This window comes from Rhinoderma darwinii, chromosome 1 (genome assembly GCF_050947455.1).
Source record: "Rhinoderma darwinii isolate aRhiDar2 chromosome 1, aRhiDar2.hap1, whole genome shotgun sequence".
In the NCBI taxonomy this organism is placed as follows: Eukaryota; Metazoa; Chordata; class Amphibia; order Anura; family Rhinodermatidae; genus Rhinoderma; species Rhinoderma darwinii.
Genome location: NC_134687.1, coordinates 607957148 through 607978629, shown reverse-complemented (window position 1 = coordinate 607978629; position 21482 = coordinate 607957148). Strand labels below are relative to the sequence as shown.

General features: G+C 41.0%; 2 protein-coding genes and 1 long non-coding RNA gene across 5 annotated transcripts in view; 2 read left to right on the top strand and 1 right to left on the bottom strand.

Annotated features, from left to right (window-relative positions):
* The window catches only part of ZNF532 (zinc finger protein 532), a 66357-nt gene extending 46350 nt beyond the window's left edge, over positions 1-20007 (top strand). For all 3 annotated transcript variants that reach the window (XM_075841067.1, XM_075841072.1, XM_075841080.1), the window contains 5 exons: positions 356-518; positions 9223-9507; positions 13225-13337; positions 13939-14083; positions 14580-20007. In XM_075841067.1, the coding sequence (XP_075697182.1) occupies positions 356-518; positions 9223-9507; positions 13225-13337; positions 13939-14083; positions 14580-15071 (1198 nt within the window). In that variant the 3' untranslated portion in view covers positions 15072-20007. The remainder of the gene's footprint in view (positions 1-355; positions 519-9222; positions 9508-13224; positions 13338-13938; positions 14084-14579) is intronic.
* Positions 20008-20010: 3 nt separating this feature from the next.
* LOC142662874 (uncharacterized) overlaps positions 20011-21482 on the bottom strand; it is a 137406-nt gene continuing 135934 nt past the window's right edge. The window contains exon 3 of the long non-coding RNA XR_012851019.1: positions 20011-20383. This is a non-coding gene — a long non-coding RNA (uncharacterized LOC142662874). The remainder of the gene's footprint in view (positions 20384-21482) is intronic.
* LOC142662863 (O-acyltransferase like protein-like) overlaps positions 20218-21482 on the top strand; it is a 75962-nt gene continuing 74697 nt past the window's right edge. Inside the window, exon 1 of the mRNA XM_075841092.1 lies at positions 20218-20465. Coding sequence (XP_075697207.1) covers positions 20318-20465 — 148 coding nt within the window. The 5' untranslated portion in view covers positions 20218-20317. The remainder of the gene's footprint in view (positions 20466-21482) is intronic.

Here is a 21482-nt window from a genome sequence, read left to right as displayed (position 1 = left end):
GTCCTACATAAAGGAGGAAGGCTCACATAGATTCTAAATACATCTCTTACTTGGTTCAAGCCAAGCCACACACCACCACTTCTGCTCCAGGACAGGAGGGCCCAGAATTTGTGGCCACCATTCTTTTCAGCGGCTTTTTCCACTGAGGTACTTGTGAAGGAGAGACCTCCTGCATGTTCACATAATTTATTTGGAAGAAAAATAAATACTGAGCCCCCAACAGTTGCTTGGCTTCCGTCTCTGTACATTCAAAGTTTATTAGACCTTTTATTTAACATGTTTTTCCTGAATGATTCTCTAAGGGATGTCTGTCAGCAAGTGCAATTATCTAGACTGTTCCTACTGTTTCTTCCAGAATTATCTACAAATGCTCCATGTGTGACACCGTGTTCACGATGCAGCCGCTGCTCTATCGTCACTTCGACCAGCATCTCGAGCACCAGAAAGTTTCCGTATTTAAGTGTCCAGACTGTTCCCTCCTTTACGCCCAGAAGCAGCTTATGATGGACCACATCAAGGTATGAGAAAAAGCCTCCTGTAAACACTAAACCTAATTACTGAATATTTGTTTGTGTATGCAGTCAGAGGTTTGCAGCCACCATGGGTCATGCTCTTGGGGAAGTATTTTCTTCAAAGGTGGCAGCCATTATAGTGCCCATACAGGCTGTCACCCAACTTTTCAATAAATTACATATTATTCTGCAGTGGAATTAAGATTTAATACATCCCCTGCTCCATTTCTCTTATTGATCTGCCTGTGTCCGTCTTCACTGTATTTCTGTCATTCTATTTAGAACTAGAATGCTCAGAGTGAATAGGTCCCTCTCGAATTGGGGAATGCTGCAACGCGTGGATCTTGAGGACACAGAAAATATTAAATTAAAATGTATTTAACCCCTTCAGGACCCAGCCACTTTTGGACCAAATGACACAGCCTCATTTTTCAAATCTGACGTGTGTTACTATATGTGGTAATAACTTGGGAATTCTTTTACCTATCCAAGCGATTCTGAGATTGTTTTCTCGTGACATATTGTACTTTAAGTTAGTGAAAAAATTTGGTCAATATATTCAATATTTTTGTGTGAAAAATACCAAAATTTAGAGAAAATTTGCATTTTCTAAATTCAAATGTATCTGCTTGTAAGACACATAGTTATACCACACAAAATAGTAACTAGCTAACATTTCCCATATGTCTACTTTAGATTGGCATCGTTTTTTGAACATCCTTTTATTTTTTTAGGACGTTACAAGGCTTATAAGTTTAGCAGCAATTTCTCAAATCTTCAAGAAAATTTCAAAAGCCTATTTTTTTAGGGACCAGTTCAGTTTTGAAGTGGCTTTGAGGGCCTTATATATGAGGAACCCCCACAAATCACCCCATTTTAAAAACTGCACCCCTTAAAGTATTCAAAACATCATTTAGAAAGTTTCTTAACCCTTTATGCATTTCACAGGAATTAAAGCAATGTGGAAGGGAAATTTGCAAATGTAATTTTTTTTTGCAGAAATTACATTTTAATCAATTTTTCCTGTAATACTGAAGGTTTTTACCAGAGAAACACAACTGAATATTTATTGCCCTGATTCTGAAGTTTTTAGAAATATCCCACATGTGGCCCTAGTGCGCTACTGGACTGAAACAAAAGACCCAGAATCAAAGGAGTACCTAGAGGATTTTTGGGCCTTCCTTTTCTTAGATTATTTTTCAGGCACCATGTCAGGTTAGAAGAGGTCTTGTGGTGCCGAAACAAAGGAAACCCCACAAAAGTGACTCCATTTAGGAAACTACACCCTTTGAGGAATTCATCTAGGGGTGTAGTGAGCATTTTGACCCCACAGGTGTTTCATAGATTTTATTAGAACTGAGCAGTGAAAATGAAAAATTACATTATTTTCCAATAAGATGTAGCTTTACTTCAAAATTTTTATTTTTTTCAACAAATAAATGAGGAAAAGCACCCCAACATTCGTAAAGCAACTTCTCCAGAGTACGGAAATACCAAACATGTGGTCATAAACTGCTGTTTGGGCAAGTGGCAGGACTCGGAAGGGAAGGCACGCCATTTAGCTTTTGGAGCACTGATTTTGCTGGATTCATTTCTCTGCGCCATGTCGCATTTGTAAAGCTCCTAAGGTACCAGTACAGTGGAAACCCCCCAAAAGTGACTCCATTTAGAAAACTACACCCCTTGAGGAATTCATCTAGGGGTGTAATGAGCATTTTGACCCCACAGGTGTTTCATAGATTTCATTAGAATTGAGCAGTGAAATAAAAATTACATTATTTTCCAATAAGATGTAGCTTTACCTCTAAATTTTTATTTTTTTCAACAAATAAATGAGGAAAAGCAACCCAACATTCGTAAAGCAACTTCTTCAGAGTACGTAAATACCAAACTTGTGGTCATAAACTGCTGTTTGGGCAAGCGGCAGAACTCGGAAGGGAAGGCACGCCATTTAGCTTTTGGAGTGCTGGATTGATTTCTCTGCACCATGTCGCATTTGTAAAGGTACCAGTGCAGTGGAAACCCCCCAAAAGTGACTCCATTTGGGAAACTACACCCCTCAAGGAATTTTTAAAGTGGTGTAGTGAGCAGTTTGACCCCACAGGTGTTTCATACACTGGGCAGTAAAATAATAAAATTTCGATTTTTTTCAAAGAAAATGTTGCTTTAGCCCCAAATTCATAATTTTCACAAGGGGTTAAAGGAGAAACAGCACCCAAAGTTTGTTACGCAATTTCTCCTGAATACGGCAATACCCCATTTGTGGAGATAAACTGCTGTTTGAGCATGTGGCGGGGCTCAGAAGGTAAAGAGCACCATGCAACATCTGAGTCCTACTACGATGGCATTTACTGCCCTGTGTCATGAAAACAGAGGCTCTGGGTGTCAAAACATTAGAAACCCAGAAAAGTGACCCCATTTAGGAAACTAAACCCCTCAAAGAATTAATCTAGCGGTATAGTGAGAAGATTTAGATTGTAATGTAACACCTTTCAAGGTATTCATCTAGGGGTATAGTGAGAATTTTTAATTTGTGAAGTGACAACCCTCCAGGTATTCATCTAGGGGTATAGTGAGAATTTTTAAATTGTGAAGTGACAACCCTCTAGTTATTCATCTAGGGGTATAATAAGAAATACTTTAATTTTAGTTAATAAGGGGGATAACCTGGAAAACCCGCAATGGAGGGAGAGGGAATGGCAGGTCCCACTACCAACCTACCCACCATTCCATAAAATCCAGCCCAAAAAATAAATCAAAGGCCTCAGCAAAAAAAGATTTGCTGAGACAACCAATCTCATCTGGATTTATTCCTCTCACCCAGATTTGCAACCTGGATGAGACAGACACTCCCTCGGGTATAGTGAGAATTTTTAGTTTTGTTTTAGGTAGTTTTTTTTACAAATTTTAAAAGATCAAATTTTAAATGGGGCTGGTCAGTAATAAAATGAATAATTGGTCATGGCCAATATGGGAGACAGAAAAGGTGAATAAAGAATAAATAAATAAAAAATCCAAGGAGGTGTGATATATTTTGAAACATTGTTTCATGCACAGGCCGGTATTTGTGGGACACGTCTCACATTGGTATGTGATGTCCTTCCGAATGCCTCGCTTGGCGCACACACACAGCATTTTTTTGGGGGCTTCTGTTTTTTTTCAGTGGGGGGGATTTCTGTGGGGAAATGCTGGCCGGGAATTATCATGCTGACGGAAAAGCCGGATGAACTGCCCTCTCCTTCCTGGTCACCAAATATCAGGGACTTGATGACCTTTTCCTGAAATTGCAGGAACGTATCCCCACTGCCGGCATATCTGCAGAGGACAAAGGCGTTGTATAAAGCCATCTGTGTAAGATGCACAGACAGCTTCTTATACCATACCGTGGTCTTGCGCATGGCGCTGTATGGTTTTATAACCTGGTCAGACAGGTCAACGCCACCCATATACTTGTTGTACTTCTGTACACAATATGATTTTGGGACTTGGGTAGTGGATCCACGTACAGGGACTAGGCTGCCTCTGCTGGTCAGTATAAGGACGTCCCTTTTATCCCTATACTTTAGGAGGAGCAGATCGTCGCTGCAGACAGCTATGCTCTCTCCTAATTTTAGGATCTGACCCAGCAATGTTTTGGGGAGGCCCTTCTGATTTTTGCGGATTGTTCCACACGCCAAGGTGGATCTGAACGAGAGAACTTTTAGTAATGGGACACTATTGTAAAAGTTGTCCAGATAAAGATGATATCCTTTGCGAAGTAAAGGATGGATAAGATCCCATATGATCTTTCCACTAATTCCAAGGAAGGGGGGGGGCATTCTGGGGGATCTATATGGGAGTCTTTCCCCTCATAAACCCTAAAAGAGTACGTGTAACCGGTGGCACTTTCGCACAGCTTGTAGAGCTTTATGCCGTACCAGGCTCTTTTATTGGGTAGATACTGCCTGAAGTGCAGTCTACCCTTGAAGCTGACTAGGGATTCATCCACCTAAATATTTTGTTGGGGGGGAATAAACTTGGGAAAAAATGTGGGAGTAGTGGGCAATCAATGGTCTTATTTTATATAGCCTATCAAAATTTGGGTCCTGTGGGGGTGGGCACTGACTATTATCATTGTAATGAAGGAACTTCAGGATGGCTTCGAATCGCTTCCTTGTCATTACTGTGCGGTAAAGGGGGGTATTCTATAAAATATCAGTGGACCAATAGTCTCTAATACTGGGCTTTTTTATGAGACCAAAACTTAAAGATATGCCCCAAAACTTCTGCAATTCCACTGGGTTTGTGGGGGTCCAGATTTGGCTTCTCCCATAATAAAAGTCGGGGTTCTGGGCGATAAACTGTTCCGCATAGATGTTGTTCTGCCGGACCATTAACTCTAAAAGGGCGTCTGAAAAAAAAAAGTTTAAAATAATCAATGGGGCAGAAACCGGTAATTTCAATTTGAATACCTAAGGGAGCTGTAGACTCAGGCACCTGGGGGGTATAATTGTCCGCAGCTTCCCAGGTCAGCTCAGGCAGAGCAGGACCTACGGCTCTTCTGCGCCGACTGGGGGGTGCAGACTCAGAGTCACTGGATTCAGAGGAAGATGGAAGCACGAACTGCTCTTCACCTTCACTCGCGCTGTCCGTGTCGGAACACAGCATTTCATATGCTTCCTCGGCTGAGAAGACTCTTTGGGCCATACTAATAAACTCTTGCTACCTAACTAACGAACAAATTTTTTTTGTAGCTTTTTTTTTAAAAAAAATTTGTACATTTTTTTATTTATTTTTTACATTTTTTTAATCAAAAAATAAACCGCTACTCTCAACCGTGGAATGAGAACAGACCCTGCTGTATTCAATTAGTAAGGGTACCCTACCTACCAGGGGAAAAACTAAATGAGACGTGGCATTGCTACCTAACAGGGAACTCGGGCAGTGGGCAATCTAAGGACACAGCAGGGTGATGGCGACCAGGTACTGCGACAGGTGACAGATCACAGCACGTCAGAAGGACACTGTGGGGGACTGAAATGATATATAATATATATATTATATATATCTTTTTTTTTTTCTTAAAGAGGCTCTGTCGCCAGATTCTCAAATCCCTATCTCCTATTGCATGTGATCGGCGCTGCAATGTAGATAACAGTAACGTTTTTTGTTTTTTTTAAAAACGTTCATTTTTGCCCAAGTTATGAGCTATTTTATATATATGCAAATGAGCTTTGAAATGGACAACTGGGCGTGTTTTTTTTTGTATGTCCAACTGGGCGTGTATTGTGTTTTTAACTGGGCGTGTTTACTTGTTTTACTAACTAGGTGTTGTGGAGAGAAGTGTATGATGCTGACGAATCAGTGACCAATCAGCATCATGCACTCCTCTCCATTAATTTACACAGCAGCATCGTTCTTACTAGAACGATGTGCAGCCACATACACAAGTGTCCTGATAATGAATACACATGACCTCCAGCCTGGACGTCATGTATATTCAGAATCCTGACACTTCTGAATCTTTTCTGTGAGATTTCCAGCAAGGGAAACGAAATCTTGTTTACCTCGTAATCTCGCGAGATTACGCGTGGCTTGCTGGAATCTCACAGAAAAGATTCAGAAGTGTCAGGATTCTGAATACACATGACGTCCAGGCTGGAGGTAATGTATATTCATTATCAGGACACTTGATTAACGTTAATGTCTGTGTATGTGGCTGCACATCGTTCTAGTAAGAACGTGATGCTGCTGTGTAAATGAATGGAGAGGAGTGCATGATGCTGACTGGTCACTGATTCGTCAGCATCATACACTTCTATTCACAACGCCCAGTTAGTAAAACAAGTAAACACGCCCAGTTAAAAACACAATACACGCCCAGTTGGACATACGAAAAAAAACACGCCCAGTTGTCCATTTCAAAGCTCATTTGCATATATATAAAATAGCTCATAACTTGGCCAAAAATGAACGTTTTTAAAAAAAAACAAAAAAACGTTACTGTTATCTATATTGCAGCGCCGACCACATGCAATAGGAGATAGGGATTTGAGAATCTGGTGACAGAGCCTCTTTAACCAGTGGGCACCAAAGGGGGTGATCACTGGTTAGTGGGCACAAAAGGGCAGAAAAGGGGCAGATCGCTGGGTTTTTTCGTGTTTTTTTTTTTTCACTTTTACACTGTATTTCTTCTGGTCTCCGACTCTCACAAGCTCTCTGACAGGAATGAGCTTGTCAGAGACGGAGATGCCGGCAAACCACTGCTCCTGCGCTGTGATTGGCCTGTCAGTACTGACTGGCCAATCACAGCTCGTTCCGACACAGGACCACTCTGATTGGTCCTGTGCCCGCGAGTCCTGCTCGGCAACTGTCTATGACATGGTGACAGTTTGAAGCTTGGGCGTAACTGTACCCCCGAATGCGGGAAATCACTTGCATTCTGGACGTACAGTCACGCCCAATCGCGGGAAGGGGTTAAAGAGGCTCTGTCACCAGATTATAAGTGCCCTATCTCCTACATAATGTGATCGGCGCTGTAATGTAGATAACAACAGTGGTTTGTATTTTGAAAAACGATCATTTTTGAGCAAGTTATGAGCAATTTTATATTTATGCAAATTAGTTTCTTAATAGACAACTGGGCGTGTTTTTAGTTTTTACCAACTGGGCGTTGTGGAGAGAAGTGTATGACCCTGACCAATCAGCATCACACACTTCTCAAAGTTCCAGCCCAGCATCTGTCACTGCACAATCACTCTGTGCACAATCACACTGTTCAGTGAAAGAAGTTGGGCTGGAACAATGAGAAGTTGTGATGCTGATTGGTCAGTGTCATACCCTCCTCTCCACAACTCCCAGTTGGTAAAAACACTCCCAGTTGTCTGTTAAAAAACTAATTCGCATAAATCTAACATTTAGTCCAATGGGTTCCACAGAGATATTCGTCTTTTTGAAGTTCAAGACCGTGATGCTTTGCAGCTATATGTCACAATTATATTCTCCTTGCCTGGTCTTCCACCACGGTTAGGGGATGCCCCTCAACGCTGTGTGTGATTAGGTGGAAGAACTTAATAGTACATGGTCTTGTTGTTCCTATGTTTATAACATTTGTGGGGGGTTCACTTAGATTCTGCCATTTAAGCCATGTTTCACAGATTTACATATAGAATAAATCAACCTAAAAATGTCAATATTGTAAATACATTACTTATACTGTACTGATCCTGAGCTACAGCATGTATTATACTACAGAGCTGCACTCCCAATTCTGCTGGATTCAGAGCTAAACTCCGGCTCAACGTCTTCACGGAGCTTGCTGTGGTGATTTGCATTCTGGGAAGTTTAGTTTTTACACCGGGCACTGCACAGTACTCTGAAGTCAAACTTGCTAAATTTTGCCTATGATAAACCAGCAGAATTGTGAATGCAGCTCTGGACTGTAATACAGACACAGACTCTAAAATATCTACACATTTACCCAACTTTTATATAGATTATATCTATATATAAGCTCTGAAACGGTCTTCAAAGGTAGATATACACTTTAGTGACAATGATAAAAAAAACTAAAGGGGTATTCGCATTTTGGACATTTATGGCATATCCTGTAGATATGTCCTAAATTTCCAAGATGGGAATACCCCTTTAAGGGTACAGACACATGTAACAGGCCCCCTTTCGTATCAATATGCACTGCCAGCATTTGCAACCTGAATATGGATTACACAGGCAGATCTTCACAAGAGCACAGAGGTCTGCCTGTCACCAGCAGTCTTTGGATTGTTTCACAGCAATGCCAACCAAACACATTGGCTGCTTAGTGATCGACAGGATGAAATAATTACTAATTAGGAAGTCTAAAGGTCACCCTTATGAATAATTACAATAAATTCCAGTGACCAAGCGGAAACCACTTGGGAGGGTGGCCACACGTGAATATGCCATAAATGAGGAGAATATTGTGGGAAAACGCCTTTAAAGGGACTTCCACCTCATTTTAATTTTGGAAAAATCTGATTAATAATGCAGGCTGAGATGAATAGCCAAGTCCTGTTGGACAGTCTGGTTACAACGGATATCCTCCCTAACAACCAGTCTTTTAATTGGGGTTGTCAGGTAGTACATTCCTAGCAACCAGTCGGCCAGGTTAGGGCCTGTTCACATCAGCGTTGGCTTTCCCTTCCAGGGTTCAGTCGGAGGTTTCCGTTGGGTGAACCGCGCAACGGAAAGTCAAACTGAAACCAGAGCTTTCGTTTCAGTCACCATTGATATCAATGGTGACGGAAACATTGCTAATGGTTTCCGTTCGTCGACTGCGCTATTGATTCCGTCGTTAAAACGGAAACCTGCCGAAATGGTGACGAACGGAAACCATTAGCAATGTTTCCATCACCATTGAGATCAATGGTGACTGAAACGGAAGCTGTGGTTTCAGCTTGACTTTCCGTTGCGGGGTTCACGCGACGGAAACCTCAGACGGAACCCCGGAACGGAAAGCCAGCGCTGATGTGAACAGGCCCTTACTCCGGTATTTAACTAAAGGCAGAATTACCAGTGAACTAACCGCAGGCGAGGTGTCTTGGAGGCCATAAACCAGACCTTTTATCTATCTATTCCTGATAATTAACCATATTGTAATAAAAATAAATTTAGGCGGAGAACCCCTGCTGTTATATAAATCAATAGACACTATGTTTTGCTTCTAAACCTGATTTTATTTGCCTTGCAGTCTATGCATGGGACATTGAAAAGTGTGGAGGGTCCTCCAAAAGTTGGTGTCACTTTACCTTTGAGCACTAAGCCCACCACCCAGAACTCCAACAGCCCCATCAAGGAGGAAGCAAAGCCAGTAAATGGTACTGAGAAACCGGAAAAGAAAGCTGTTGTCCCGGAAAAAAAGACTAACCAATTGGCCAAGAAAAGTACAAACCCAGGCTGGACCTGCTGGGACTGTGATCAGCTCTTCAACCAGAGAGACGTATATATATCACACATGAGGAAGGAGCATGGGAAGGTAAGATCCACCTCATCAGTTTATAAGGCGACACGTCATCCCATTAAAGTACACAGAAAGTCTATCCCCAGCTTGAAATGGCTGACAACCGAGAACAATGGAACTGCATAGCAAATATAAACTCTACTTAAGCTGAACAGAGATCTTGCCATGTAAATCCCTAAGGGCCTGTTCACATCAGCGTTGCCCTTCCGTTGAGGGGTTCTGTCTGAGGTTTCCGACAGGTTAACCCCTCAATGGAAAGGCAAACGGAAACCTTAGCTTCCATTTCCCTCACCGTTTGCCTTTCCGTTGAGGGGTCCACCTGACGGAAACCTCAGACGGAACCCCTCAATGGAAGGGCAACGCTGATGTGAACAGACCCTAAACTGTATAATACTGAGATAAGCCAGGTCCTCAGACGGAGAGCTACTCTTTCTATCGGCTCTCCATCTTGGCTATTAGTGGGGTTACCGAGTGGGGCACCTCTCTTTTATATTCAAATGCCCTAATGTGGCAAATGGAGGGGCTGTGTTGCAAGCAGACACCCCTTTTAAAGAGGCATTCTGACTACATTTATCGAAATGGTTTATATACATGCTAAGAGATGATATCTGTGGAGGTCTATGAACAAGAACCCCCACAAATTCCCGTGACGAAGTCGTCGAGCACTCTATAGAGAGCCAGTGCTGCTTGGGCCAAGTTTACACTTGGTGGTAGTGGCTCAGCATAAAACCGCATTAGTGCACATCACAAATTGTGTCAAAAACCTAATTTTAATACATGCATAATGAAAACCGCATCTGTGGCACGTTTCTACGGTACCCACAAAAGCTGCTTTGGGTACCATTGGAAAAGAGGTATCCTATATCCAGGAGGGAGAGCCAGGGGTCTAGGATGGTGTAGCAAATCTCTGAAACAGTTCCGATAGGGTACAGGCGCAGTACAGAACTTAGTGGACAATCTGTTCTAGAATTCACAGATTGTCCCTGCTGACGGACTGCCGTGTTATCTTTTGATATGTCTATATAAACTCTCATCAGATATGTAGAAGGAATTCCCCTTTAGGCCGGGCTCCTAGCATCATAGTTATGTACGATGCTAGGAGTCCCTGCCTCTCCGTGGAACTACTGTCCCGTACTGAAAACATGATTACAGTACGGGACAGTTGTCCTGCAGAGAGGCAGGGACTCCTAGCATCGTACATAACTATGATTCTAGGAGCCCGGCTCCCTGCACGGAGTTCGGTCCGGGACTTCCGGCCGAAATACGTCCGTCCATTACGGACGTTAATGTGCTCGTGTGAACCCAGCCTTAAACTTTTTCTTAACTTATTATGAAACATTGTATTTTATAACTTTGGAGAAAAGCTTTGATCTGCGCCCCCTCGCCAATTAGTGCGCTCGTCTTCCTTGTGACTCTTAGATGGGCAGAACACAAAACAACCTGGCAAACCAACAAAGCAGTATTCCTGAATGTCAGAGATGTCTGTTGCTCGTTCTGTGCGTTCCCCGGCACATCTCCCTCATTAATTTTTTAAAGCGAGAAAAAAGGAAGATCTACCGCGTTTTCACTTCTCTTATGCCCTCAGCAGTGTCACGTGCACAATACTCCGCTTTGTACAGAATAGCTGATAACAATAGGGGCGCTTATCACCCAAAACCTTGTTGTTTTTTTTAAACATACCATTCTCTAGTAAGACCCGTAAAGTTAATAGAAGATTTCCATCTAATAGGTAGAAAGAGCAGCATCCACTTTAGAACACCGTTGGCATCTATTCATTATACAGATGGCCCATTGGCTTCAGTGGGTGCAGTATAATGCGTAATTATCTTTGCAGTGGGGCCACCCATGATTAGCTAGTAGCAGAGGGACTAGTTTAATTAGGGTGCGTACTTGCATTGTATGTCCGCAGCGTATAAAATACCCTGCAGAAAACAACAACGTATTCCTATGGGAAAAATAGTCTGCAACGCAGACAGATTTCTCTAGTTCTTGCGTTGCAGAATATTGTTCCCTTAGGCACACGTAGTTTTCCGCACGTATTTTTACACTGTGGAAATACAATGTAAGTACGCCAATTGTGAGAGCACCCTTAAAGGGGGTGAGAAAGGAGCTACAGAAAGAAAAGAGGGAGGAGAAAGCATGGACGATGCATTTCTATAAAGCCTGGGTGACACTGTGACTAAATTATTTCACCATGGCTGCTGTAATTTAGCTATTTACTGGGGCTATCTACAAGAATATTAACATAACTGGTGGTTGACATTTGGAAAGTGCAGCACATTTGATACAAGTCTCTAATATAATCCATTAGGTTTGCCAAAAGTGAAGCTAAACTTTCAAGTCTTAGAGATTTTTCTGAACGGTTAGCTGCATTTGATTTGGAATCGCTGGTGTTAATGACCAAACAAGCAGAAATAAATTTGCAGAAAGAAAACTTAAAGGATTTACGTGTTGCCCTGCGAGTTCAGTGCCATCAGGCGGGATTTAACAGCTCCATTGCTAAAGTGCTTTTTAATCTTTTATGAAATACGTTTTTCACCATCTAAAAGCCGAGTAAAAGCCAATGGAGATGTAACTAGTGGTGGGAAAGAGAGAGGTGAGATATGAGCTCACCACTGAACTACAAAGCAAAGTCTTAGATTGTTTCCATCAAGTGTCTTATTCCACAGATAGACTTCAATCGGAGACTCGCAGCTTGCCAGGAAAGTACAGCCACGCTGCTTTATCTAGTCCGAGTACTAGACATAGGAAAGCAGTGTGATTCTCAGAGGGTGGCAACTGGTTTATGGACTACAAAGAAGCCTGTGGGAAGAAGGTAGACTCTGACCTACATCTTACGAGGCCAGATAAGAACAGAATTAATGAGATGCATCAAGTACCATCTAAAGTAACCAATTCTCCATTGCAGAACCCCTACTGGGGCTTAAAGATGGAAAGGGGTTAGATTAAAAACAACAATGTATAACAGGACCATTACTTCTATGAACTTACTGTAAGTTAAACAATCTCTGTGCAGTTTCCAAATTTTCGTCTTTCAGCTTTAACACTTGTCAATGTGAGATCTGTTTTGCATTCGTCATTGACATTTTTAGGCTCACCGATATCATTTGGATGCCCTAGGCCCCAGTGGAAAAGCTATGCTTATGCCTTCCAATGACTTCACATTAAAATATCTAATGAAGACATACTGTATAGCATTATATACACTATAACATATACATACCCTCCAACATTGGTGCTGCAAACTTTCTAAGTAGTACTTTAACAGGGCCTTAGATGCCCCTATAAATTGCCTGCTACTGATGCCCCCATACAGTGTCTGCCCTCAATGCCCCCATACAGTGTCTGCCACAGAGGCCCCCATACAGTGTCCTCCACCGATGTCCCCATACAGCATTTACCACCAATGTCCCCATACAGCGCCTGCCACCGCTGTTCCCATTCAGTGCCTGCCACCACTGTTCCCATTCAGCGCCTGCCACTGCTGTCCCCATTCAGCGCCTGCCACCGATGTTCCTATTCAGTAAAAGATATTTGACATCTCCCGTGGAAGTTATAATAAAGGGCATATTGATTCACCCAGCTTTCCGAGGAAAATATATAATCGTTTCAGGGCACTGGGGCATCTAATACGCAACAGTTTAGCACCATGTCTTTGTTGCCATTTGTGACATATTTTTAAGTCTTTACTTTACAATAATTGGGTTACGTTAGTATCTTTCTCTTTCACAGCACATGAAGAAACACCCATGCAGGCAGTGTGACAAGTCTTTCAGTTCATCCCACAGTCTATGTCGTCACAACCGCATCAAACACAAAGGCATCCGTAAAGTTTACACCTGCCCGTGAGTATCATGCCATTGGCTTCCAAGTGACTCATAATTGTAGTGACTCCATGGAGAATATATAAGCCTTTTAGGATATTACTTGTACATGTGATATCTCTATGTATAATATTAACTTCTGTAAGCCCTGTGAAAAATCTACCATATTAGAATGACATTGGCGTAACAAGTAATCACCGGGCCCTATACAATATTTATATGTAAGTTTTAACCCATCAGCCGTAGCTTAAGATAGATAATCTGGATGTGTGGATAGATGTGTGTGTGTGTGTGTGTGTGTGTGTGTGTGTGTGTGTGTGTGTGTGTATATATATATATATATATATATATATATATATATATATATTATATATTATATAAAAATCATACCTCCTTTTTTTGTTACTTATTATTTTTTTGAGTCCGTTACATGATCGGATTCTTGCTGCTTTCCGTAACCACTAGAGGGAGCTCACTGCAGATTTTTATAGCTCCCATTGAATTCAATAATAAATCTGTTTCATCATAATCCTCATCATGATGGATAGGTCTAGACCTACAAATAAACTGGCAGACATGTTTCTAATTATTGGATAACCTAAGTGCATGCTTCTCTTCATAGACATTGTCCTGATTCCAAGCGGGCTTTTACGAAACGTATAATGCTAGAAAAACATATCCAGCTCATGCATGGCATCAAAGAACCTGAAGTAGAAGCTGGAGAAGAGGCAAATTCCCTGGAGATGTCAGAAGTCAAAGACCCAAAGGTAGGATTTACAAAGAACATACTTGATATAGCGCAGCAATAATAGACGCCGGACCAGCCGGGATCTATTCTGCATATGAAGTCATGCTGCTAAAGTGCTATTTGTATGACAAAGCTGTAAAAGTGGAAGTAACCTTACAGGGTACATTCTATTCCCAATGCATAACTATAGCATCATCCATCCTTTCCTTACTTTTTTTATTCATCCTTTTCTTTTTCCATTTTACTTTTCTACTTTTTCCTCTTTCCATTATTCCTTCCTCTTCCTTTCTTTTTATTTTTTTTATTTCCCTCCCTTCCCTTTTCCCTCCTTATACTTTTTGTTCCTATCCCTTCCTTTTATTTTAACTTCCTTCCTCCCCCTACCTTTTTTGCTTCTTTTTTCCTTCCGCCCTTCAATGTTTTTCCCTTCCTATTCACCTAGTGGTAACATCTGTATGTAGTTTTCAGATACCTGGAAAAGAAATAAAGCTTATATTGATTGTTGATTTCACTAGGAGTCTAGGCCGAAACGGAAGCTGGAAGAGCCTGTTCTGGAGTTCCGGTCACCAAGAGGTGCCATTACCCAACCACTGAAGAAACTCAAAATCAATGTCTTCAAGGTCCACAAGTGCGCAGTCTGTGGCTTCACAACCGAAAACCTCCTCCAGTTCCACGAACACATCCCCCAACACAAGTCCGATGGTTCCTCATACCAGTGCCAAGAATGCGGCCTTTGCTACACATCTCACGTCTCCCTTTCCAGACACCTCTTCATCGTTCATAAGCTCAAGGAACCTCAAGCCTCCACCAAGCAGAATGGTTCTGGAGAGGACAATCAACAGGAGAACAAACCAAGCGTCGGGAACGAGTCAGCAGATCTAACCTCAGACAAGATGTGTAAAGTCTGCTCTAAGACCTTCGAAACTGAAGCTGCATTAAACACCCACATGAGGACTCACGGAATGGCTTTCATCAAGTCTAAAAGGATGATCTCCACAGAGAAGTGACGGGACCACCACTCCTTATTGAGGGACGATGGTGATCTTTTGGTGGTCCAGACTAGATGTTCATAGTGTTTTACTTGGAAAAAAACTAAAAATTAAGGACCGAAAGAAAGGAAAAAACATAATTTGTGGCAATATTTCGTTTGGTTGTATCTTACCGGCCTTGATACTTTCACACCACACTACTTAAGCAGTATTCATGTAAAGCAGATGTAAATATCCAATAATTTTTGATACTCTGTGACTGTATCGATTGTAGATTTTCTTTTTATTTTAATATATGTGATATCTCCTAGATGAGAAGGATATTTAACCCCTGCCAGTCTGCTTTCCGTGATAGATGAATATTGGCAGTGTAATGGTAGTACAGATATGTGCTGCTTAGGCTATTTCTGAATGCTTCAGAAAGAATATAGAACGGGTATAGCTATATATAATGTATACCAGGACTAGGGATACAAGGGAAAGTATATGGATAATCGGATCATAGGAAGACATTGCTGGAACCTATAGCGAAATGGAGCGGTCACTTTTGTTCTGCAGGTTTGAACCAGTATTGATATTTCACACGTCATCCAGTTCTATTAATGTTCTGCTCTTTGGTCCTCCGGAGTAATGTTATTTTTTTCTATAAGATCCCGGATGTTTTATTTCTCTAGCAACCATGCATTTTAAGTGATTGAGTAAGCGGCACAATCCTAATCTAGTATGAAAGTAGATGCAAAAATGTAGGCGCCCAAAAAAAATCACCAGGAGCCGTGCTATAGGAGGTGCAAAGGTAGCCGTTGCATCTGGGCCCTGTTGACTGAGGGGTCCAAAAGGCCCCTCTGCAATATGAGAAGACACCAGTATTAGAAATGGCACATGCTACCGCCATGGTCCATGGTATAGATTTTGAAATTGGGGCCCAGGAAGTTATGCCTCTACTTTTAGGCTGTGTACTTTTTTTGTGTTTAGTGTGTGGTAAGGGTTAGCATCTTGGCTCTATCTTGGTCACTGGATAGGGATGGACAACCATCTGAGTAGAGATACTCCCAGTGAGTTGGCCATTGACCTTCAAAGGATGGTTCGGCCCACAGCACAACTGCTTGTAAGGGGCACATCCATGTGGTCCTGTTTTTTCGGTGGTAAGAAGAGCAGCAGGCTGTGGCGTTGCCTAGTCGGTTCTATTGATGTCTGGTACATGCATCTCCGAGGTCAATGTCTTGCCCAATGGTTGTCCATTACTTTGCATTGATCTTGGTGAAGACTAAAAACAACTGCTCAACATTTATAAAACATTTCTCCCTAAAATCAAAAAAATCTCCAAGTCGTTCTCTTTTCTTCTATTAAGTTATTAAAAATTCTAGTTCGGCATTTCTTTGTTATATTTGTCTCTGGGAAAGCCAGGTGTCAACCTATATGGTCGCCATTACAGGGGTTGACACAATGATTAATCGGCTTAGATATATTGTGATACATCAACCTTCAGGAATCTTGGAAAGCCGGTTCTTATCCTCAGTGGCATTTATAATGGTGAATACATTGGTCGTCACCCAGGTTTTCTAGAAACTGATAAAACTGTGAAACCACTAAATAAATAGGGATTTATTTTATTTTAGGTGAAAATGCTTTATGGTATAGGGTGACGGTCTCTAATCTGCAGCTCTCCAGTGGTTACAAAACTACAACTCCTAGCAGGCCGATTATATGCTGTGAGTTGTAGTTTTGTAACACTTGGAAAGCCACAGGTTCGAGATGACTAGTGTTGGATTGTAAGTATTAGAAGTGTCAATGGGGGACATTTATCCATACTGGTGCAAAGGCAAAGTGGAGCAGCCAATCCGAATGCTGATTTTATTTTTAAACAGACTTCTGAAAAATGAGAGTTGAACTTTTGGTTTCAAACCTGCCTTATAAATATTTTATCTGTTATCTGATTGGTTGCTTTAAGTAACGCCACTTGTTTTATTTATTTTTTTAGTGGTGGGGTTTACAATCATTTTTATAAGCCCCACCCCCTTTTCCCATTGCACCACTTTCCATGACGTCTCCCAGTATTGGTGGGAAGGTGATAATATAGTAACAGTAAATTTATGTATTCCTCCTTCTTTTGTATTATGTTCTTGGTTGTCCCACCTACGCCAGAGAAATTCTCTTTTGCTTTACAGTATCATCTGTTCCTAGAAATGCTGGGTGACAACAAATATGGCTGCCGTACCAGCTTTCCCAGAGTCATGAACAGCAAATATGCTAAAATCCCTCACTGGGGAGCGGTTATGGGAGTCTGGAAAAGTTGGGTGACCACCAATAGGGCTACGTAACATTTCCCAGACTCCCAAATGGCATATTATCTTCTTATGTAGTAGTTTGTGGGCATGGGAAATATAACTAGGCATATTTGCTATTCAGGACCTCAGGAAAGCTGGATGACAACCCCATTGGGCTGTTTAAATAGTATTTTTTTTATATGGACCATCCCAATTTAGTCCATTGACCAATGTGTAGCAAACACACGGTCCTTACCAGTGTATCTCAGTCTTACATAAAAGGGAAATTGTAGCTAAACCTGTCCTTAAAGGGTTTGTCCACTTTTGCAAGCATTTTTTCTTTATTGCTCCAATGCATCTAAAATAAAAAACAATGAGGTAACTTTGCAAATGGTCTTGAATAAAAATTTACAGTTTTGTGTCTACAGCTCATTTACAGACCTGTGTCTCCAAGGTCACAGACTACAAGCAAACCCTGTGTAGTCTGATCTTGCAGTCATATGCCTTTCTATATGTCCCTTACACACATTCAGTAAGAGAAGGGACAGTTGGAAGGGAGTATGACTGCAGGACCAGACTACACACAGGGTTTGTTTGTAGTCTGTAACCATGGAGACACATAAGTTTGCATAGGAGTGGAATACACAAAACGGTAGGATATATTCAATCAATACTATTTGCAAAGTTCCTCCATTTCGTTTTATTGTAGATGCATTTGAGAATTAAAAAAATGGTTGCAAAGGTTGACATAGCCCATCCTATATGCATCTTTAATGGTCCACAGAGGCCTAGTTGATGTTGAATGTGCGTGCAGCTAAATACCTCATAAATCTGTGATTTTTGCCCATATGTCGTCCGTTTTACTTCATTTGTATATACGCTCCAGAGTGCGGGATAAGTCAAGCTTCAGATTTACGGCATATGGGAACCATAGAATAACCAAGTATGTACATAGGAGGTGTCTGTAGGACTGTTTTGTTTTTTGTTTCTTTTTAAAAAATTTCTGTTTTACTTGCCAGAACCGATTAATATAAGAAAGGGAAAAAAAGGTGGTTTCTAAAACGTTAAAGGGGTATTCCGATAATATAATTTTAAAGGGGTTGTCCCATCTAGCCAACCCCTTCTCTAAAGAAGGATCCGCGGGCGATCAGCCGCCGTAGGCCTGGCAGCTAAAAGCCCCGTAGATCAGCTGTTATTGCCGTGGGAGTGGCTTCATATCATTCCTGCAGCAGCCTCTGCAGGATAAATGTGGCATTCCAATGCACCCATTAAAATCAATAGGCAACCATGTAATGCATGCTCACACAAAGTCCTCCAGAATAAGAGCTGCTCTTTGCAGCCAAGCAGGGGACCCCCTCTATGACCTCTATATGCTCTAATAGGGCATATGGAAAAGGTTGTCCTAATGGGTCGACCCCTTTAATAACTGGTCATAAAGATCATATAGATCTAGTAGATTAGAATAAACTAGAATAAACCGGTCCTGACATTAATTTAAACGGACCAATCGAGTTCAGTAGATTTGTGCTCCTACTAGTAGAAACGCGTAAATCCCATTGAGTGGCCTGATATGTTAATTGTGGATATTAGTGGAGGTCCAAGCTCCCATACCCCTTGCTATGACCCTTCTGACACATCTAATTTCTAGATTCAGGTTGCATGTGGGCTGTCATGTGGATGTCCTTACCAAATTGTAGGAAATTCTTCCTCTAAAGGCTGAAGATAACATATGTGCAACTGGTGCAGCTGCACAGCGGCCTTGTAGGCGAGGGGTGCCCCACTTCTACCTTCAAAGAAAAATAATATCACTCCCTACTATCATGAATGCAGATTGGGGTAATCATTCTATGGCTCTATATTACATTACTGGTGAGCGATTTTCTGGAGAACCACGAAGGAGATGCTGGATGAGTAGCCCTCCCTTCTCATCAAATTAACAGAAGTAGGAGTATTGCACATGGTGGACAGACATGGAGAAAGTATAGAGGAGTGAAGTGTTTGTGTATTAAGCAGTGTGACCAGGAGACCAGAAGACTTAACCACTATAACTTCAAAATGGCTGGCCTATTTTAAGGTATTAGGAAGAGCAGCTCTGAAGCCCAAGCAAGTAAAACACTATGAAGTGTTGGGAGAATCAGAACGTTCACAGAGTTTTTATTTATTATGAAGGGCTGAGAGGCACTTTAAATGTTATCGGAATACCCCTTTTAATACCACAGTTCATCATCCCCGTAGCCAGCACTGCGAAAGAATCTGCCTTTTTCAATAAGAACTTGTTCTGACAATTCACAGGGACCAGCGTCGCCAGCAAAGAGCTCTATATAATGGTGTCTAACCCCAATGAGGTCCCTTTTCTCATTTGCACAGTTACGTGTGAATTTAACTTATTTTAATGTGTAATATTGGGGGGAGGGGGGCACTTATGTGCAGTATTGTCCTTTTTCATAACAAACCTAGTTCTCTGTGAGTTCTAGGAGCTGTTAATTTACATTATTATTTTAATTTTTTATTTTCTACCTGTTCCGTATCTTTGTATTCATTTTGTATTCATTTTCTATCTATGTGTATTTTGTGTATATATTGGAGGTGCATGAGTACGTTCCGTGGTCGTCCAGTCTTGCTGCTGTTCTCCGCCTATACACTTGGTGTCTTTATAAATGTATTGAAAATATTTCACATGTAAATAAACATGGAGTATTTGACTTGATAAAGTCGTATTTTTATCACTGGGAGGGGGAGGTTTCGTCACGTTTGTATCGTAACCCTTTTTGTTGTACGTTGCTGCATTTGCGTCATGAGAATCATCCAGCCAGCTCAGACTCCATAGGGGACGGGAAAGATGAGACGCTTCCTATTCACAGGTAAAGCTGGGGTGGTAATTGATTTTTTTTTTATGCATGCAGCTGCTTTGGAAAATAGGAATTGTTCTTGTGATTTGTCCATGCCCCGACCCTGTCCCCTATAAAGGTTGGACTCCGGCAATTCACTGCACTCTGCGCCATGTTGACCGATGGGATCTTTGCATTTGTTTTCAGCCTCACTGCCATCACTGCGTCTCCAGCAAACCTATCGGACAAATGTTTAAAAGACACCATGGATTACTTATCGGACCTGAACTCCAAGGAGCCCAAAACTTATGCCATGCTCAGTAAGTGCAACCGCTTGCTTTATCCGTATTACTTTTATCTAGCCTTGTGATTTGTCCATGCTGCGACCCTATCCACACAAACTTTACATATCTACAATAGTATACATACTGTACATACATACATACATACATACAATACTATACATATACTGTACATACATGCAATAGAGTATATACAATCCTATACATACAATCCTGTGCCCATAGATACTATATATACACTATACATACTGTAAATACAGAAATACATACTGTACATACAATACTATGCATACAAACTGTACATACCTTCAATAGTATACATACTGTACATACATACATACATACATACATACAATACTATACATATACTGTACATACATGCAATAGAGTATATACAATCCTATACATACAATCCTGTGCCCATACATACTATACATACTGTAAATACAGAAATACATACTGCACATACAATACTATGCATGCAAGCTGTACATACCCACAATATTCTACACACCCTCTACACACTGTACATACATACATACATACACATACAATACTATGCATACAAACTACATACCTACAACATTATACAAAATGTACGTATATGCAATACTATACATACAATACTGTACATACATGCAATACTATACATACAATACTGTACATACATGCAAAACTGTGCCTATACATACTATATATTATACATACTGTAAATACATACTGTACATAATGCAATACTATAAATACTATACATACAATACTGTACATACAATACTGTAAATACATGCACTATACATACAATACTATGCACACAATACTGTAAATACATGCACTATACAATACATACTGTACATACAATAGTATACGTGCTGTACATACATACTGTGTGTGTATTGGTGTGTGTGTGTGTGTATGTATATATATATATATATATATAAAAAATACTGTACATACAATACTATACATACTGTAAATACATACAATACTGTACATACATACTGTAAATATAACTAGAATAGAAAACCCGTTACACTG